Source organism: Oenanthe melanoleuca, chromosome 13, assembly GCF_029582105.1.
Source record: "Oenanthe melanoleuca isolate GR-GAL-2019-014 chromosome 13, OMel1.0, whole genome shotgun sequence".
Lineage (NCBI taxonomy): Eukaryota > Metazoa > Chordata > Aves > Passeriformes > Muscicapidae > Oenanthe > Oenanthe melanoleuca.
The window spans coordinates 1,632,696-1,653,810 of record NC_079347.1 but is presented as its reverse complement, the minus strand read 5'-3'; the positions used below and the strand labels follow the sequence as shown (position 1 = coordinate 1,653,810).

Sequence of the window (21,115 nt, the reverse complement as noted above, 5' to 3'; positions counted from 1 at the left end):
CTCCTGCAGGAGGGGTCCAGCAGGATGGGGGGACCACTGGCTCTCCCATTTGCATGTAATGAGCTCCCTAAAATATAATGAAATAATGGCCTTTAACCATGGTAAGAGCCCTCCAGCAACTGAAAGGAGAGGCTCTGGAACTGCATTGCATTTGGCCATGGATGTGAGGAGATGCCATGGGATGCTCCATGCTCAGAAACTCCTCCCAGGAGTGCCTGTGACTCAACCCAGAGCTCCTTTTGGGGTGGGGAGGGATGGCTGGGCATGCAGGGCTCTCACAGCATCCCTGTGAACCAGAGCAGTTCTTCCCAGAGAACCTGAGTGCATGGTGCTGGCAGCCCCTGGGGAAATGAGAGGGGGGCTCAGTATTGTCCACACAGCCGCAGGAGACCCTGCAGGGCTGAACCCTCTTTCCAGGAGGACAGAGGTTTTCACTGCAGTTCCGAGCTGTGTGCAGTTGCTGTGTGCCCAGACTGGATCCCAGGCCAGGCCGGTGCCCAGCATTCCTGCACAGCCCCGGGCTCCGGCTCCGCCGGTTTTCCGCCCCGGTGCTCACAGCCCTGCACGGTAGCCAGGCCAAAAGTGCATTCCTTCCCTCCGCCGTCCTCTGGCCTGCCACGGGAAAGGGAGACGGCAGCATCTCCAACTCACCAGCAGCAAGGCGGAAAATGGGAGCTGGAGCCGAGCGGGGGCGGGCAGGCCATGGCTGTCAGCTCGGATCTGTGCGTGCCGAGCGGGAGCGGCCCCGCCCTGTGCGGGCAGCGAGTGCCGGCCCCGGGCCCTGCCAGTGCCACACGGCTGTGACAGCCAGCCAGCCCCACAGCCTGGCCCTCACTGCCCTCAGATCTATCCTGTGCCACACGGCTGTGACACCCAACCAGCCCCACAGCCTGGCCCTCACTGCCCTCAGATCTGACCTGTGCCACCACGGCTGTGACACCCAACCAGCCCCACAGCCTGGCCCTCACTGCCCTCAGATCTGACCTGTGCCACACGGCTGTGACAGCCAGCCAGCCCCACAGCCTGGCCCTCACTGCCCTCAGATCTATCCTGTGCCACACGGCTGTGACACCCAACCAGCCCCACAGCCTGGCCCTCACTGCCCTCAGATCTGACCTGTGCCACCACGGCTGTGACACCCAACCAGCCCCACAGCCTGGCCCTCACTGCCCTCAGATCTGACCTGTGCCACACGGCTGTGACAGCCAGCCCGCCCCACAGCCTGGCCCTCACTGCCCTCAGATCTGACCTGTGCCACACGGCTGTGACACCCAGCCAGCCCAACAGCCTGGCCCTCACTGCCCTCAGATCTATCGTGTGCCACCCCTCAGCTCCCTCCTGTGCCACCATGGCTGTCACAGCCAGGCCAGCCCGACAGCAGCGGGGCTGGCCTGGCCCTCACTGCCCCTCAGCTCCATGCCAAGGCCTGGGCACCCCTGGGTGCTGGGCTCCGGCTGGGGGGCTGCACCCTGACACGGCCTCTGTGGGGCTGGGGACATCATGGCCTTGTCCTCTGCCTGTGGGGCTGGGGGACATCATGGCCTTGTCCTCTGCCTGTGGGGCTGGGGGATATCACCCCTGGCATCTAAATCACCTCGTAGGGATCAGGCTCTGCTGAGAGGTGCTGGACACTCCTCACCCCATCCCATGGCTGGGCTGTGAGTGCCTCACAGGGAGAAGTTCTGGGGTTGGGTCCATCAGGGACTGGCCACAGGCCCCGCAGTGAAGCCCAGACTGGGGTTTGGATTTGGCAGCCTGACTGTGCTGGGGAGGATTGGGATTGCAAACAGGACTGCTGGAGATGTCCCCAGCAAGAAGAGGCTGGGATGTATTTTCCATGGAGCCCTGCACAGATGGGCAGCAGCGTGTTTCTGCTGTCCCCATGGGGTGCATGAAGAGGGGCCATGCCACGTGGGGTGGCCATGGGCACCGTGCTGATTGCCCTCTCTGTCCCCCCCAGGCTCTCTTTGCTCTGTCCTCCATGCTGAGGCACTTCCCCTATGCCCAGCAGCAGTTCCTCAAGCTGGGTGGGCTCCAGGTGCTGAGGAGTCTCTTCCGGCAGAAGGGGATGGAGCCGCTCCAAGTCCGTGTGGTGACGCTGCTCTACGACCTCATCATGGAGAAGGTGAGAGCTGGGATGGCACTGCCCCCTTCCCCCAAACCCAGCCAGGCTGAGCATCCTCACAGGACGAGGATGAGGAGGAGCCAGCCCAGCATCACTGGGGAGGAGTCCCCTGCAGCCCCTTGGCCAGCACCACACGAGTGCCTGGGGGAGCCAGAGCAGCTGAAACCTTTGTTTCCCTCAAGCCACTGCCACCATTTCCTCCTGAGAGTGTTTAGACAGCAGGACAAGCAGGCCACGAGTGGGGAATGCTGGCCCTGGCTGTGGTGCCCAGCCAAGGCCAGGGGACAGGCCAGCACTGCTGTGTCCCTGCCTGCCAGAGCCCTTTGCCTGCTGCACGGCCCTCGCTGGAGCCCAGCCCGCCACGTCCTGTGTTTTATTTTCAAATACCCTGGATTACTGCTGTAAGTGTCAGTTTAAAGCCTGTCTTTCCTTGCCATGGCTTGTTGTTCAGTCTGTGCGTTTCCCTGACTCCAGAGAATGGGAATTAAATCCACTCTGGCTCGGTTTATGGCCAATTTGCCCTGTGGATTATGGCTGCTCTAATACCTGGGTTGCAGGCACGGCAGAGCAGCACCTCTCTGTTAAATCAGTTATTTTCCAGGAGACTTTGTAAAGGTGCAAATTATTTTAGCAGGTCTGAAATCTTATCAGGTGCTGACTCTAACATGATCCTGTCAGCTCCATGGGAAAGTAGCCAATGAGGGCATTTTGACTCAAACTATTCCCGTTTGATCCTGTTGCTCATTTCCCACTGCCCCCTCTGGCAGCCCCATCTGTTCCTGCCTCCGTGGGTCTGGGGCAGGCACAGCCTGGCAGATTCTTGAGTTTATATTAAAACAACCATTTTTAGCTGCTCTTTGGATTGGGAATGCTGTACCCTGGGTGCTGGGGGCTGCTCCGAGCTGGGGTGGCAGGTCTGGGATGGGCGGGGTGACTGTCAGGTGGGTTGGGTTGCAATCATAAACCACCCTGGCAGCTCTCAGTGTGAAACAGGAGTCACTGGGGCTCTGAACGGCTCCTCCTGTCACATTCCTTCCTTTTCACCCCAAATCCTGCCTGCACTTCAGCAGCTCTCAAGAGGACCAGGAGTAGTGAAGTCTCCTTGGTTCTGTCCTTCCATGTTCCTGTCTGGAAATTTCCTCCAGTCAAAGCCTCTCCACCACCTGAGCCTCAGAGGGCTCACAGGTGATGTGCGGGAGTTTCCCTTCCTCCCCTGGCCCCACTGCTGCTCTGGGCTGGTCTCTCAGTGTCAGGGATGCAGCCCCCTGCAGATTCTCAGTACTGGGCTGTTCTGGACCAGGCGGGATGGGGAAGGTGTGGTTGTGGGTGGAGGAGACTGGGAGGAGCAGCACGGAGCCAAGTGATCATGTTCATTAGCAGCAAAAAGCATCAGACCAGAGACTTTACAAGTCCTGCTGAGCTTCCTGCCCCTGAGTCCCCTCCCAGGCTGTGTGACACACAAAACTCCCAGTCCTGGAAGTTTTCCAGGGTGCACAAACAGCCCCCGTGGCCAGGGAGCCAGGACACAGCCTCGGTCGGGTCTTCTGTGGCAAGTCCTTGTCCATGGCAGCTGGTGCAGGACACGCATCCTCCTCTACTGTGTCACCTCCTGGGAGCAGTTCCTCTCTGACAGGGACATTAATCTGTGCTCCACCACTTCCCACAGATGCTGCTGGAGGACTCCCAGCACGGCGAGCAGATGGAGGAGAAGATGCAGCAGTACCAGCAGGTCAGGCTGGTGCCGGCGGTGGTGGAGCAGGGCTGGTGCGCCCTGGTGCCCAACCTGCTGGCCATGCCCGAGCACGACACCCGGGAGAAGGTGCTGAAGCTGGTGGGGGTGCTGGTGGCCTTCTGCAGGGAGCACTACCGCGGGGACAGCGCCCTGGGCACCGCCCTCAGCCTCCTGCGCAGCGAGTACGAGGAGCTGGCGGCCGAGGAGCAGAGGGAGGGCGACAAGGACGGCTACTTCAGGGAGCTGCTGGCCTCTGTAAACACCATCATCCAGGAGCTGAGGTGAAGCCCTGGCTGCAGTCCAATTCCAGGGAAGTCAAGGTGACAGCAAGTTTGGATGGCACCGGTGTAGGTGCCAACTTTGGAATAAACTGCTGGACTAAACGAGATCCCAGCGCTGTGTGCAACAATTTCATTATTAAAATACATTGGGGCGTGGTGAATGTCTTGTTTTCATGGGAAAACAGAGGTGTACAGTGGAGGGAACAAGCTGGAGGCTCAGCTGGGGGATTTGGGATTTGCAGAAAGGGAAGAAGGGGTGTTCCCATGGGGGGGCTGTGTTTGTGTCACTCCCAGGAGGAGATGTTTGAATCCCTGCCCTCCCTCCAGTCCTGCCGGAGCTCAGCTGGTCCCCTCCATGCCCCAGCCCTTGTAGGGCTCTGCCACCACCAGGGTGGTGGCACAAATGCCACCAGATCATTCCCTCCTGTGACCCTGCAGCCACTGGGCTTTGTGCTCAAATATTTGTGGCTCCCATGTACAGTGTGTCACTTGTCACTGGTAAATAGCAGGGCTAATTATAACTATTGATTCTTTTCTGGTCTTTCTCTTTTTGGGGTTTCAGACTGTTTTCCTGGCATTATTGGGTTTTTTTTCTATTTTTATCTGAAATGTATTTCCCAGTCAGCCTTGCCAAGACTTTGCTTTGTAGGTTTAAAAAAAAAAAAAAAAAAAAAAAAAAAAAAATATATATATATATATATATATATATATATATATATCTTAGTAACAAACAGCCAGGACAAGCATGGGAAGGGGTTTTCTGCTGGAAACCTGAGCCTCTGGAGCAATGCCAGGGGAAGCAGGGGTCCAGCAGAATTGGGGGGGCATCAGCACAGGGATTTCTCAGGCCTGGCCTTGTCACTGTGTCACAGCTGGATTTAAGGTGGGGATTGCCTAACACCTCCTTAGGGGAGAAAACCAGCAGCAGCCCTCCCTGTCCAACCCCAAAGCCAAAACCCCACTCGTTCTTCCCAAAAGTCTTAAACCTGACAATCCTCACTGGGGATGCCTGTGCTGGCCCTGGGGATGGGGGGATCCTGTGACCCCCCAGGGCAGCTTGGGAGGAGCAGGTGGTGGCTCCTGGTCAGTGCCACTGGGTGCCAGCCCTAGGATGGCCCCTGTGGCCTGGGATGGCAGCAGGAAGTGTCCCAGTGTCCCCAGGAAGGTCCCAGTGCCCCCCCCGGGCTGTTTCCCGCACACCAGCAGTGACACGGCCAAGGACTGAAAGGAGGCCAGAAAATGATAGCAAATAACAATTTCCTGGCTGTGCTGCTCCTGAGGCACGGGGCCCTGGCAGGGCACCTGTGGGGCAGAGGCTGGGCCAGGTCCTGGGCAGCGCTGAGGCTCAGGGACCCCACACTCACAAAGGGCTCTGGGGTCTGCAGGGGCATCAGCAGCCAAGGAAGGGTGGCCAGAGGGAGCCCCTGGGCTGTAGCCACCCCCTCCCTGCAGCTCCTGCAGGTCTCAGGGGCTGTGTCTGAGCCCTGGCACTGCAGCTGGGCAGTGGCACGGGGAGGTGGTGACAGCCATGGAGCCTTGGAGGGCACCAAGAGCTGCCCATGGGCAGCAGCTCAGCTTTGGGGGCTGCAGCCCAAATAGGGGCATCCTTTCTCCATGTGCATGGCCATGTGTCCCCAGAGGGTGACAGAGAAGGGCCCTGGGCTGCTTTTCCAGCCAGGCCAGTGTCCCACTAATGACAGGTTTGTTTCCCAAATGGTGCTGCTGGTGCACAGCCTGGGGTAATGACAGAGCTGCTGTGGCTGCCTGGGCCTCCCCTGGCAGGGACAGGGGACAGGGGACAGGGGACAGGGCCAGTCCTGCCCCAGCCCCTCTGTAGAGCCAGGCCTGCTGTGCTGCAAATCCCCCAGACTCCTGCAGCCTCCCCCAGGCACGGAGCAAGGCAGGGCTGGAGGGGCCCCAGGGGGGTCCTGGATGGAACCCTTGGGTAGGGCTCGCTGGATCCCCTCCCAGTGCAGGTCTGGGGGGTGGGATGGGCACTTCCAGTCTCATGTTGGAGCTAACACGGTCCTCCCACTCCAGCTTCAAGGTGGCCAGGCCAGGAGCAGCTCCTGCTCCTCCCCTTGCACCCACAAGAGCACAGGGGGGCCGTGCTGGCTCAGCCTGAGCTCCCCAAATCCTGGCACCCTTTAGTCAGCGGGCTGTGTCTCCCTGGGACTCCCCTTCCTCAGCACTGGAGCAGCTGATGTCCCTTAATGGATTTTTCCTTTTCTCACCCATTTGCTGGGGGTTTGGATGCACTCGCCCCTCCCCACCCTCTCTGCTCTCTCCTCCAGTTGTGCGTTTGAGGTTTGGACCCGTGTGACCGAGCACAGCTCGGGGTGCCCCGCTCCCGGGAGCAGGGACAGTCGGAAAGGGTGGGAAAGGCGCTCATTAACCGCCGTTAAATCGTGGCACGGAAACTTCACACACAATTAAAGCGGCATCAATTCAACGTGGCTCCATTCACCGCGGAATTGAATTAAGAGCACTTGAAATCTGGAATAAGACTTATCTCCTGAGGATTTAATGTGGTTTCACTAATACACTTTAGAAGATAATGGGTTCATCTTCCTGAGATCCCTGCACTGCCAGGTCTGCTGGGCTCTGGCACGGCCTCAGCGGAGCTGCTGTTCCACTGCACTGCAAAAAAAAAACCCCAAATCTCTTCAAATCACAACCAAAAAAACAAAACCAAAAACAAAACAAACAAACAAAACAAAACAAAACAAAAACCAAAAAAACAAACCAAACCAAAAAAACCCAAAACCCAAACCCCTCCAGCGAGTACTCTGGCGTGTCCTGGGGAGCAGCCCTGGGGAACTGGCGGGCAGGGAAATCCCAGAGCCCTTCCCTGCCCAAAGCCGGGGTGGGATCCCCCATCCCCAGGGAGGGCTGGGAATGGGGGAAGCGGGGTTAGGTTGGGTTTGGTGGGGGCTGGAACATCCCCGGGGCTCTCCCCGAGCTCAGCACCGTCCTCCGGCAGCGACAGCGACGGCACCAGCCCTTCCCCAGCGCTTAATTACACGGAGCAGTAATTACTGTAATTCTCTCCAATTCGCTCCCTAATAGAGTCACGGCTCCGCTGGCGGCCGGAGCCCCTCGCTGAGCCGCGGCTCCAGCAGGGCTGGAGCTCCCGGGCACGGTGCAATTCAATTCCCGGGCACGGTGCAATTCAATTCCCGGGCACGGTGCAATTCGATTCCCGGGCACCACCGCAATTCCCGGGCACCACCGCAATTCCCGGGCACCACCGCAATTCCTGGGCACGGTGCAATTCCCGGGCACGGTGCAATTCAATTCCCGGGCACCACCGCAATTCCCGGGCACGGTGCAATTCAATTCCCGGGCACGGTGCAATTCCCGGGCACGGTGCAATTCAATTCCCGGGCACGGTGCAATTCAATTCCCGGGCACCGTGCAATTCCCGGGCACCAGCCGAGCCGCGTTTGGGGGTTCCTGAACTCCTGGCCCAGCTGGGTTTCGGGCTGGTGCCGGGATGAGGAACTGCCCTGCCCCGCCCCAGCATCCCCGGTGTCACCGCCATGTCCCCAAGCGCTGGCACTGCCCTTCCACGACACAAAATGTGGCACCAATAATGATTCTCCTCGATGCCCTTCTCTGCTCCAAACGCAGTTCCCAGAGGAGCAATTCTCGGGTACACAAGAAATGCGAGTTGAGGTTTTTTGGCCTCCTGTCCCCATCGTGTTCCTGCTGCTCCTGCACCCCCTGGGGCTGTTGCTCTCACATTTTAATTTCTTTATGCTCAATGTTCGTAGCATAAATTAAACTAGCATCTATTTAAAAGCTAAATATGTAAAATTTGTTTGCACATCTTATTAAAGGTTATTAAAGCTCATTAATAGCTTGCATTGTGGGGAGGCATTGGATGTACTGCCCAAACAGCCCAGGGAACGTCACCTTTAAGAAAACACTCGGAGAAAAAAACCCCATATTGTATAAATTCAGTTAATAATTATCTGCAAAAGAAGATCTGCAGCCCGTTAACCCCCAAATGGCAGTGAAGCACAGCTCTCCCTCCAAGGCTGTTTACATGTTAAAGTGTATGAAAATAGCCTGTAATACCGTTGTTTAATAGCTGTACTCAAGAGGCTAAAACGCTTGAAAACACAATACATTTGGCAAAAATAACTCAAAAACTATTTAGCTTAATTCCCATCAGCATTACAGTAACATGACAGCAATAACCTTAATACAGTAAATTATGAGCTGATTGAGATAAATAAAATTATAACATTTCAGTGCCAAGGCTCAGTTCTCCAATGGAGCTGCACTTTAGACACCGAGTGCAGCCCAGGCTTTTCCAGCTCCACAGGAACCGGCACCGCTTCCCTGCACCCGACTCGACTGGGACGTGTGAAACACACTGAAATTCATAAAATTTAAATAAGACAGCGAAATTATACCTTGTAGCTATAGTTATCACAAATAATGTACAGTCTAAATTGCAGCCTGAGCAAACACGATTTCCTGGGTGCCTCTGGAAGCCCAAGGCGGGATGCAGAGCAATTATGAGGAATGAGCACAAAGCTGATTTGCATCTGAATGGCGGGGGGGGGGCGAGGGGCGGGCTGGGCCCGCTCCATTCACAGCACCACAATGCACCAGCTGGGAAAAGCAACTTTATTAGTGTCCCGCAGCAAAATACATTAGTAATTTGTAACCAGGCATTACAATTCCCGTCCGTGTCACGCAGGGGGATCGCCGCCCACGCCCGGAGGTTTCCGCAGGGATGGAGCTCCCCGGGCAGGGACAGTGCCAGGAGCACCAGGGAACTGCTGGGTACCCCCGGTACCCCAGGAAAAGCAGCATCACAGCCCCAGGGCAAGCCCAGCCCAGCTCTGAACACCACCCCCAGCAAAGCCCAGCCCAGCCACGGCTGGAGCGTTTTTCCAGCTGTTTTCCAGCTGTGCTCACACAGCCGGTGCCTGCTGCGATTTCAGACTCCTCTGAGCTTGCTCCCTGTCCACCCCCACAGCACAGATACACTATCACATACAATACTTTCTTTTTTTTTTTTTTTGAGTAAAAACTAATTTTTCTCTCTTGATCACCATGATAAACTGAGTCTCTGAGTAGCATGATCCAGTATTAGTGTTAACCGTTAGTGTTACTGTAAAATCCTCTTTGGTTATAGAATATTTCATTTAAAGCAAGATTATAAAAAACACTTTCCAGCTAGAAATCCACCCCTGTAACCTAAAAGCCATCTAAATTACCACACTTCTGCAGGCTGAAGATACACTGGTAGGACTTAGAAATCTGAGTATCTCCCCAGGTAATCTAAACAAAGTTATCAAAATTATATTAAGTAAATACATTTGGAGGAATAGTAAATTTTTGAAAAAAATCCTTAGGGTATTAAAAGTAGAGTTCTGGAAGTAGCAGTAGTGGGCTAGAGAAAAACACCCCCCAGAGAGGAAAGAGCTCTCCTCTAGATACTCTCCATGGCCTTGAACTCGCTGAGGGCCTGCACGGGGTTCACGTGCTTCTTCTGGGATGCCCTCTTGATTTTCGTCTGGGTCTCGTCCTGCTTCTCCCTCTTGACCAGGGGTTTCTTCTCTGGAGCCTTCATCTTCCAGGAGACAGCTGGGAGGTTGAGGGAGGCCATGCCCTGGGACTTCTGGTACTTGGTGGAGGCCACGTAGGAGGCCTTGACCGTCTGCACCACGGCGTTCATCAGGTTCTTGGCTGCCTGGATCAGGGACATGGCACTGTCCACCTGCCAAGGGACACAGAGTCACACACTGGAACCCCAGACACACTGACAGCACCACAGGCCTGCAGTAAAACCACTGCAAAACTCATTCATGTGACTGATTGGTGTTTTCCTCTGAAACCTGAGGCTCCTAGTTTGAGGCAGGATTTTTCTTTGGCCCCTCAGTGGTGACAAACCTGACTTGTGCCACCAACACAAAAGAAGGGTTTGCCCCCCGTCTGCATTTTCCATATCAATGGCAATGGTAACCATTTGCATTCTGCCCTTTGCTTTTGTGACTAAGCTTTAATAGTTGCTTATTCTCTAATTAAATTAATAAAGCTGTAGTAATATCTTAATCACTGATAATAAATATTTGAATCACCCTAGAATACTAAGTTATACTGGGAAGGAAGGAACACAACTGCATCACCAGCCAGGCCTGGAGCCCTTTCCCAGCTGGTTCCTGATTTACAGGAGCTTCAAAACAAGGAAAAACATGAATTTGTCAAAGCTGTAGGGCACAGCAGGGACAAAGAGCTGAGACCAGGGCTGGGGGGAGGAGAGAGAGCAGGAGCACTGTGGTGACATCAGCTGGGACCCCCTTCCCCAGGGGCCAGTGTCCTGCTTGGGGTGGGATCCCAGCTTGTCAAGGCCAAATGGGCTGGGCCAGGGGTTTGATCTGGGCCAGGGTTTGGCTCATGGCAGGGTTTGGCACAGGGCAGGGGTTGGTTCTGGAACAGGGTTTGGCACAGGGAAGGGTTTGATCTGGGGCAGGGTTTGATCTGGGGCAGGGTTTAGCTCAGGGCATAGGTTGGCACAGGGCAGTGTTTGGCACAGGGCAGTGTTTGATCTGGAGCAGTGTTTGGCACAGGGCAGTGTTTGGCACAGGGCAGAGTTTGATCTGGAGCAGAGTTTGGCACAGGGCAGTGTTTGATCTGGAGCAGAGTTTGGCACAGGGCAGGGTTTGATCTGGTGGCTTTTCTGGGGCACTGTCCCCTCCTTTCTACCCCACTGTGCCCCAAGTGCAACCGTGGCACCTCAAATCCTCTGGCAAACCCCTCTCTGTGCTCTGCCCTCCTCCTCATGAGGCTGGGAACTGCCCTGGAGTGTTTCCAGAACCCTCCCAGCAGGAGGAATCACTGAGGGCCAGGACAGCAGGGAGGTGCTTTTCTGAATGGACTGTCAGACTCAGAAGGTGCCAGCTCTGCTCTCACAGAGCACTCACAGCACTCTGGTGCATGGGCAGGGCATCAGCACTGGACAGAATTTTCCTTTCACACAAGTGATGCCTCTGCTCTGGCTGAGGTCTTCATCTGATGATCCCATGGCAACCCTGAGCCCCAGTGGACAGGCTTGAGGAGAAGGGACCAAAGCAGCAGATCAGACTGCACATGCCAGGAGGTTCTATCACTGATTTATGGCAGAGGGGATGGAAATCCTGGAGGCACTGAGTAACTGCACTGGAGCCCTGCAGTAAGTTCTGCTGCACAGTAACATCTCCTGCTTTGACAGCTTCAGCCTGCCAGCTCCCAGGACATGAAGAGCAGCACATCCCAGCAGAGCCCTGGAGCTGCTCTGGGGGCTGCAGAGGGAGCAGGGGGGCTGGCAGCAGCACAGCCCCATCACCCCCACATGGACTCAGATCCTGCAGGAGTATCTATTGCTGCTGCTGCTGTCTCAAGCTCTCCTTCCACAGTTCTCCCTGGTTTTCAGGGGAAATCTGTGCTAAGTTTAAGCAATTGAAATACCAAACAGGGTTTCTCTGGAAAATATCAGTGGATCAGAGGATGCCCAGAGAAGCTGTGGCTGCCCCTTGATCCCTGGCAGTGTCCAAGGCCAGGCTGAGCTTTAAGGTCCTTTCCAACCCAAACTGTTCCATGATTCTGTGATATCAAAATGGCAGAATGTGGGAAGTTTTTTCCCTTTGATTCAGGGAGCAATTCTGGACAATCAGGCAATTCTATCTCTTCTTCCAACCTCCTTCCTCAGTCCTGACATGGCTGGACAAAAGCACCAGTGACCAAATGTGCCTGTGCAGGGCAAGCAAGAGTATGCCACAAGAAATTAAGAATTTAGCTCCACTTCCCTCCCCCCAAAAATCTGTCATACAGAATCCTCTTAGGAGGAAGCATTTCATGAACTACAGTGAAAAAATTATTTGCAAAGTAATGGCTGGAATAAGGAAGCAAGCTGGCCTGGGGCAGCTTCCAGCTGTCAGAAACCAGAGCAGCCACTAAAAATGCCTGCACTCTTCAGGGCACAGCCATCCTGAAATATTAACATCTCTGGAGCACTGCAGGACCCCAGCGTGTTCCAAGGCTGTGCAGAGACGTGGGGCAGGTTTAGCTGGGCTGATGAAGTGACTTAACCTCACTAAGGGTGAAAAGGTGGAAAACAGATTGCACAGAGGTGAAGTGAATGTGTCTACAAACACTGTTGAGTAAGGAAATGTGAAGTCTGTGTTCTCCCAGCAAGTGTTCCTCCCTGGAAAACTGAGGCAGCAACAGACACTCTGCACACATCAGTGTGTGCTGTACTCACCCCAGACACCACGAGCTCCCCGCCCAGGTTCTGCACCTCAGCCTTCACCTTGCTGCAGATGTTGAGCTGGTGGCAGTAGAGCGCGATGCGCTGCAGGTACGCCAGCAGGTCCTGCTTGCACGCCGAGTCTGGGCACTGAGGGGACAAATGGGGCACAGATGGGCTGCAGGGCACAGCTGGGCAGGGCCTGAGCCACAGAGGCACAGCCAGAGAGCCACAGAGCCAGAGAGCCACAGAGCCAGAGCCAGAACTAGAGCCAGAGCCATAGAGCCAGAGCCAGAACTACAGCCAGAGCCACAGACAGAACTACAGCCAGAGCCAGAGCCAGAACTACAGCCAGAGCCAGAGCCAGAACTACAGCCAGAGCCACAGAGCCAGAACTACAGCCAGAGCCACAGACAGAACTATAGCCAGAGCCAGAGCCAGAACTACAGCCAGAGCCACAGAGCCAGAACTACAGCCAGAGCCACAGAGCCAGAGCCAGAACTACAGCCAGAGCCACAGACAGAACTACAGCCAGAGACAGAACTACAGCCAGAGCCATAGAGCCAGAGCCAGAACTACAGCCAGAGCCACAGAGCCAGAACTACAGCCAGAGCCATAGAGCCAGAGCCACAACCACAGCCAGAGCCACAGAGCCAGAGCCACAACAGAGAGACAGAGCCAGAGCCACAGAGCCATACTCAGACTCACAGAGCCAGACTGGGCACCTCCCCTGCAGCAGGGGTGGGCTAGCAAAGTGCTGCCCTCCCTGCCCAGCTTTCAGACAGCTGAGCACATGAAAGGCACCTGAAAGCCAGGAGCCAGGAGCCACTGGACAGCTCCTTCCAGCTGTCCTTCAGCAGCCCTCCCAGGGAGGAGGAAGAGGAGGAACAGAAGGAAGAGGAGGAGAAGGACTATTCACCCTCCCCAGAGCAGGTCTGTCAGCTGTAAAAGGCCCCTCCTGTACTGCACAGGACACAGCAGCAATGGTCTGATACCCAAGATCTCCAGCTAGCAGATGTTACCAATTCCTCCCTCAATCCTCATATTCCCAGCTTGAAAATGATAAACCTGACAGCGACTCAATTACATGCAGCAAACAGATTTTCCTGACTCCTGCTCCCATTTCGTAGCAGTGGGGAAAGCAGGTTCCTCACAGGCACAAAATGACATTTTTAAGGTGCTTGCTGCAGCACTCATCCAGAAGAGAAAGGTAACTTTTTCAGCTTTGCACAAAGGGCTCTGCAGGAGTCCCTCTGTGCAGTTTGGGGAGGTGGCATTTTCTAGGACAGAACTGAAGAATGAGCCATGGATAAACCAGGCTCAGGCTGGATTTCAGACCAGAGGGAGCCCAGCTGAGGAGCAGCCACAGCCCAGAGCAGGCTCTGTCCCCAGGCTCTGCTGCCCACACCAGCCCTGCAGCCCCTTTGGGAGCAGCAGCAATGGCCACCTCAGCCCCAGGGGCACCCCACATTGTTCACAGCTTCACACCCACGGGATTTACATCACACTGGGTCACAGCCTGCTCTGAACCCCAGAGAAGCATCACTTGTACCCCACAGAGAGCTCCTGCTCTTTGCTCCATGGAATGGAACTCATCATCTCATCTTCCCATCCAGCAATCACAGACCTTCTGGACAAAACCCCCACCAGACTCCCACTGATCCTTATTTTCTGCTCTAAGGCAGGCTGCACTGTGCCCAGGACTCCAGGCACACCCTCCTGCAGGGATCTCCAGCCTTCCAGACAGCTGCACCCCATCCAGAGTGATTTAACAGCTCCTTTTCACACAGCCCTGTTCACAGCAAAATCCCATCTCACCTAAGACCCTGATCCTGTGGAATGGACCATCTGATGAAGATTCAAAATGGACATGGCAGGGCTGGGAGATTAATCTTCACCTCTTCATTACTCAGTGCTTCACTCCAGATGAGGGTGGTTGCACTGCCATGCAGCCTCTCCTCCCCTTTGAGGGCAAGGTAAAAATCTCCTCCTGCCTGTGAGCAGCAGGCTGAGCCCAGATTCTCCCTGCAGACCTCTCCTTAGCTAGGAGATGGAAGCAGAAACTCTTTTTGTATAAAAGAGGAGCAGATCGTGGTGCAGACACAGGGATGTGCAAACAGGATCCCACTCACAGGGAGCATTTCCTTCCCAACAGCACCTGATCTGCCAGAAGAGGCATTTCCCTCTGCACTGAAGGTGAGTGCAGCTAACACATACATTTGGTTCTTTCCAGGCCCAGAACAAGTGGCTTTGGTAAGGCAAAGTGGTCTCTGTGCTGAGCAGAGGTAACTGCACACAGATGTGCACACAGAGCTCACACACCCAGGGGCACTGCAGTGGCAGATCTGCATGGCTTTATGGGCATCTGGCCCCACCAAGAGACATGAAACCACCTTCTCAGCCCCAAGGAAAATGATGGAGCACCCAAAGTAATTGCAGCTCCCAACGTGGGCATGCAGCTTCCATCAGTGCAGTGAAGCCCTGCCTAACGAAGCAGCAAAGCTTGCAGGTTAATTTTTTAACCTAATCAATATTAGTCAGCAGTACAAGATGTTTTAGAGCAAGCCCACAAATAGCCCTGGCCAAGGAGCTAATGAAAAGCTCGAATTACCATTTTGGAAACTGCTCTCCATCTCCCAAAGAGCTCATCTAACACAGTGAGGGAGCAGCACAGCAGTGAGGGCTCGAGGGCTGACAAATGCCCAGCACAGCACAGGGGGATGGCTCAACAATTCCAGCTGCTCTGGGGCTGTGAAACCCTTCAAGGAAAGGCTCTCAAGGCAGGAGCTGCTGCACCATCACCAGCAGCTGAGGAAGGCAGCAAAACCTTTGTGGAACAGGAATCATCACTGGGCTGTGCACAGCAATAGGGTGTGAGATGGAAACCCACATCTCTGCTGTGTGAGCTATTTCTGCAGGCAGGATCGAGGACTCAGCTCAAAGACAGATGAGCTTTAAATGGAGATGTAACACAAGATAAAAAAGAGCATCAACAAAAGGCACTGTGGGCACCTGCAGGAGCCCTGTCCTTTCCTAGGCAGCAGCACACTGATAAAAATCAAAAAGCCCAAAAGGCAACAGTTTGAACACTGATAAGAATGATGACATTATTGGATTAACCCACAGCCACAAGCTCATCTGCAGAGCTGCCATGGGAGGATCCCCACAGCCCAGCCCAGCAGGGAGTGCAGTGCAGATGGGAATGGAGGTGTTGGGGGACACACCACCTTCCCAAACCCCCCAAACTGAGCTGTGCACACACTCAGGGAAGGTTACTGCCAGAAGCTAGGCTGGAGATCCAGGTCAAACCCAGGCTCCATCCTGGACACAGCAAACACTCCCCACATTTGGGGAGCCTGCAGAGAAGCAGAATCACCCTTCTGTGCCTTTCTGCAGAGAAAAGGGGCAGGGGAACACAGCAGAGCCCTGGTGCTGATGGAAACAGCCCATCCCCAGGGCTGCAGGGGACAGCCAGCAACCCCAGAGCTTCTTCCTCCCACTGCCTCTCCCTCTGGGAATGGGCCCTGCTGCAGCAGGAATTCCCAAAAAATGCCCCTCAGCACTGAGTGCCAGCTGCTGTTTTGGGAGGCAGCTGCCTGGCAGGATGGGCACTGACCATGTGTGCCACCAGCTGCCACCAGCAACCTGTGCCCAGGGTCCCCACCCCAGCCCCCAGCCAGGGACCAGTCTTCCCAGCAAGAGGCTGCTGAGCCTTTTACTGGGAATTGGGGAAACCCTACCCTCACCCCAGCTGCTTTCACTGGATGACCAGAACTGATGTGACCTCAGCCTCCCATTGCTATGGAAGGAAAGAAGGAGCAGAAATTTCCTTGGGCTTTGTAGGTGTTTCAACACTCAAAAAATAAATAATAGAGAGAACCCTTGTCTTGCTGCAAATCTTTGTCATCAGTGTTGTGCTCAGAACTGCTCCATATTCCCCTGCTCCCAGCAAGCAGCAGCTGCTTGGGTGAGGGATGGAAACCTCAGGAGACCCTGCAGCTGATGGCAGGACTCTTCCCAAGAGGCAGGGAATTCCTGGGATTGCAGCTCTTGGAGTTTCAGAGGAATGTGCTGCAGAAGGGCCTGTGGCAGGGCTGGGAGCAGAGACAGCAGATCAGTGCTCAGAGCTGCTCCTGCTCTGTTGCTGTCACACTGCTCCACACGAACACGTTTCTAAAGACTATGGGAGCACATCTAATGAAATATGCAGGCTCAAAGTATTAGCAGAGTATGGAGTAGGAAAATGCTATATTCTTGTCAAAATGACTAACTGTACAGTGCTGCTCATATTTATCTTCAAACCTGTGCTTAATCTGTTACATTTTTAAGGACCTTACTGCTACTAAAAGTAGTTTCCTTTTATATTTTGAATTGGCTCTGTATGGAAAACCATATACCACTTTGCATAAAATATGTGAATTAAAAAAAATTAAAAAAAAAAAGCATTGTAAAGCTTCAGCCCAAGTTCCCCTGAGACCTCCAACACAAACTCTCCTTGCTTCATTTGCCTACATCAGCAGCACACCTGGCTCTTGCAGAAACAAGGCTGTCAAAGTGCTGTAGCAAGGAGAGCCATTTGAAAAAACACTTCTCTAATTTATCTCCCCACTGAACATTTCTCACTGCATCATTAATAAAGGAGGGTGTAGACAAGCACCTCTGAATGCAACATTAAGAGAGAATCCTGCACTGCAATGATTTACTTCCAAAGTGGCACTGGTTCAGTTGAAACCTTGCAGTACAAATTTCCATCCTGAAAAGGCAGGGGAAGCAAGGGACAACTGGAGAAAACAAAGTTTGCTCCATGATCTCAGACATAACCTCCCTGCATTTCAGAGTCTCCCTTGAAGGTGGAGTATTATTACTAATGTTGATGTTTCCCTGTTATTTGGGTGTGGGCTGAGGCCAAAGGTGCTCTTGCTTGGCCCAGTTTTGAAGTGGCTCAGGACAGGCATTGCATAAATCAGTCTCTGAGCTGGCCATGCTCGTTCCAGCCTGTCAGAACTCCTTCTGAACACTGGGACAGCACAGCCACACTCAGGTCACTGCAGGCCTTGCTCCAAAACACCCCCAGAGAGCTCTGAAACCCTCCCCAGTCAGTCTGTGGGGCACCTGAAAATTGTTCATCCTAAAAAGCAGCCTGAAAGCCAGGATTAAAGTGGCCAGGTGCCACTGAGCAGTGCTGTCCCTGCAGTCTGTGCCCTGGGAAGCAGCAGGAGTGCTCTGGGTGTGAGCCAGCCCAGCCTGCTCCTGCTCAGCACTGGCCCTACACGAGGGATGCCAGGAGCCTGATCCCAGCCAGGGAGCTGCTGTGTCACTGCTCAGGGAGCAGGAGGGCAGCGGGAAAGAACAGAATTTTCTAGCAGCAGATCTGGAAAATCAGCTGAAACACCCCAAAAGCAAAGACATTCTCAGCTGCCCACCATGCTGCAGTACTGAAGGAGCTGCTCCTGCCCAGGGGTGTGACTTACGTGGTCAGCAATGGTCCTGCCCAGCTTGTCCATCCTGGAGCCGGCCTCTGCGATCTTCTTGGCTGCACTGATCACATCTGACGTGTTCTTCAGTGGACCTTTGCCCCTGCAAAACACAGCACAGGCTCCCCCCTAGCACCAGAAAACCACTGCAGTCAATCCTGTGTCTCTTTTCTCATTCAGTTCCACACAGTGCTGGCAGTGACTCCTCACCCAAAGGGCAGCAAAAGGCAGCAGCAGCCATTACAGCACCTTCATTTTCAAGAGTTACCCCCTTTCAGCTCTTCCCCACATTTAGCTTAAATCTAGGAATAAAAACATCTTAGATTTTACTGCTTTGAGCAGCTTAATGATGATAAGAGGTAACATTTTAGAAGACGGATTTGCAATTTTTATGGAATGGAACATGAAGTTTAAAAAACAGCGTTATATAAAATCTGGTAAATTAATTTCAAAAGGCATCAAAAATCCTCTCTTTCCTCTGCAAATAACTGTACTAGGAACTATTTCTGCAGTATGGCAATATTGAGAAGCCCATAGAATTTAATGCTGTAAAGAACTGAGCAAATATATATATATATATATTCCTGGGGACAAGAATCACCCTTAAGAAAGAAAGAAAGACAGGCAATAACTGCTGTGTATCAGTAGATCAATTTAAGCAGTTATTACCAGCCAGCCACTGCACAATAATGCATCTCCCCAGTTAATCTGCAGCTGGAACAGGGCACCATTTAAAGGAAATGAGAAGTGAGACTCCCAGAGAACTTGCACCGTGTCTCACTGAAAGCCCAGCAGCCCAGGCAGCTCAGGGTGAGCACAAACACAAAAAGCTCACCTGGTGAAGTCTGTCATTTCCATCATGATCATACACATCTGTTTGGCCAGGACAATGATGTCATTGCCACTGTCGTCCCACTTCGACACCTCAGCGTCCAATTTGCTCTTCTCCTCCTGGAAGCTGGCAACCTGCTCAGCAATCTTGGCTTTCTGCTCCTGAGGGAGCTGAGCCATGATAGCCTGCAAGACAAGAGTTTTCTCACATGGCCTCCTGCTGCCTTGTAGAGGCTTTTTGGAACATTTCACTAATAACCAATTTCAGTCATGTAGATGGGGGATAAAACTTTAATAGCAATCCTCTACCTAGAGGCTTTACAGAGCCATTTGCTTCCATTTTGAATCAAAGTTTATACTCTTTTTTTAAGAAAAAGTGCCCAGAAAGACAAGTTGACACTTAAAATATGAGCCTTTGCATGATAAAGCTGTTAAGACTCCAAACAAATTTACCACATATTACCATTCCTCAAAATAAAACTGCAGGAAGAAGGAGGACTTGTCTTTTATAGAAAATGTCAACATTTTATAATTAAGTTCCACTTGGGTATTCAGGATAATAAGAAATATTACCAGTCTCTTCCCTGCAAAAAGCTAGCTGTTCTTGTTTGAAACATGCCTGCTGAGGAAAGAGTAAGTGAAAATAAAGAGTGTGTGCTTACTCCCAAATAAAATCTCTCAGACTGGGTTTACAGCCTGTGTAAGACTCCACAGCCTTGCCTTCATAAATACTGGGAGCACAGATGCCTCCAGGACCAGCAAAAAGGAGCCTTTGGTACTAAAAACCCTCTGGCAGCAGCTGTGCTAAGAGGTAAATGAGCAATGTCTGCATTTAAATAGAAGGAGGTGAGGGTCCAGGCACAGAAAGTGCTTCTGCAAGGGAGGGGAGCACAGAAACCCTCCCAGTTAGTGGAATTCCCAAGCCAACGTGGCAGAAGTTTGATAAATAAGGTCTGGCTACTTCTTGCCTGGCAGGAAGAGCCTCCACAAAAAATGTGCCGTGGCACTTTCCCAAGAGTGTAAATTGTTATCGATCCAGAGGGGCCGTGTCAAATAAAAGCAATAGGTAAGGGCTGCTTCTCCTCCAGTGCACTGATTTTAGGGTTTCACCTCTTAATGATTATATATTGCCTATCAATGCTTTCATTTTTGACTCACAGGAAATGCAGCGAGTTGAGATGATTTCATTTCTGAGCTGCTCTCAATGTTGTCTTGATTAACGCTCAGTGACCAAACACACACCAGCACGTGTGTGAGGAGGCATTTTGGGAAGATTTTTTGCTCATAAAGTTAATGTTTGTCTGTTGGAAATAACATTAAACCAATGGGGTGATCTGCCCTGTACCCTCTGCAGAAGCTCACCCAACTGCAATGTCTATGATATCAAAATGTGATGCAGTTTCTTGGTACTAAAAGGATTTTGATCTTTCAGAATACCCAAAATAAAACACAGATGTTTCTCACATCCAACTGCATTTCACTCAACCTCCTTTTCAGAAGAATGCTGGAGACAAGGAATGCTGGAAACAAGGAATGCTGGAGACAAGGAATGCTGGAGACAAGGAATGCCTGCTTTCTGATCCAGCATTTTTATCACCACCCCCCAAATTTCACCTGGGCTTTCAAAGCAAGCTGGAGTGTTTCTTGAAGGCAGGTCAGACTTTTTTTGTGCCTTACCCTTGCACTCTGTCCAGCAATGAGCTGATCATCCTCAGTCTGGATACTGGTTCTGCTTCGGACATCGAAATCCTCGGTCTCAAAGTCTGAATCATCCAGCTCTTCAGGAGTCTGAGGAAAAAGCATTCAGGCAGAGTCAAACTACAGATTTCATGGCTCTGAAAATCAACAAGAATATTGTTTTTCAAGCAGAGAGAGTGGGAATCGGTGGAGGTAAAAATTATTCCATGTTTTCAACAAAAAGGTAAATACAGGGACTGTATGCAGCTCTGAACACGTGTGATTTTATGTGCTTGACTGCTCCTGTTAAACACCATAGGGATCCCCAGAATCACACAGCAGTAACTAAACAGCTGAGATTTGTCAGGACATTAATGCACTCAGCATCTGAAAGACAGAAAAAAGTTCTTGCAAAATGAACAGTGCTTTTGCAAGTTGATTAAATGTAAAAGCCTCACTCGAGGTTCTGGAGCTGGAATTACACACAGCTCTGAGGGCTGGTTCAGAAGCACAGACAGTGTCTTCAGCACAATTACAAATCAAAGCATTGACTAAATTAACAACAGATAAAATATCTCAAAATGTATCCTTATCCCTCAGGAAAAGCTGAAAAATTTCAGCTAGTAAGGGCCAGCTTTTATGCTGTAGGCTAAACACATCTGACCTAGTTCCTGCTTGCCTAGGATTTATTTTTGCTACTGCCAGTCTGTAGCTGGCAAACTTTTTATAAAGCCCATCAAGTTTAAACAG

At 52.6% G+C, this 21,115-nt stretch overlaps 2 protein-coding genes across 5 annotated transcripts in view; one reads left to right on the top strand and one right to left on the bottom strand.

Moving 5' to 3' along the window:
• Positions 1–4,245, top strand: part of SIL1 (SIL1 nucleotide exchange factor) — a 93,491-nt gene extending 89,246 nt beyond the window's left edge. For all 3 annotated transcript variants that reach the window (XM_056502203.1, XM_056502205.1, XM_056502204.1), the window contains 2 exons: positions 1,961–2,125; positions 3,792–4,245. In XM_056502203.1, the coding sequence (XP_056358178.1) occupies positions 1,961–2,125; positions 3,792–4,142 (516 nt within the window). In that variant the 3' untranslated portion in view covers positions 4,143–4,245. The remainder of the gene's footprint in view (positions 1–1,960; positions 2,126–3,791) is intronic.
• Positions 4,246–8,765: 4,520 nt separating this feature from the next.
• CTNNA1 (catenin alpha 1) overlaps positions 8,766–21,115 on the bottom strand; it is a 119,949-nt gene continuing 107,599 nt past the window's right edge. For both annotated transcript variants that reach the window (XM_056502187.1, XM_056502188.1), the window contains 5 exons: positions 20,366–20,476; positions 18,693–18,874; positions 17,855–17,960; positions 12,399–12,533; positions 8,766–9,878 (listed from right to left, as the gene is read on the bottom strand). In XM_056502187.1, coding sequence (XP_056358162.1) covers positions 9,591–9,878; positions 12,399–12,533; positions 17,855–17,960; positions 18,693–18,874; positions 20,366–20,476 — 822 coding nt within the window. In that variant the 3' untranslated portion in view covers positions 8,766–9,590. The remainder of the gene's footprint in view (positions 9,879–12,398; positions 12,534–17,854; positions 17,961–18,692; positions 18,875–20,365; positions 20,477–21,115) is intronic.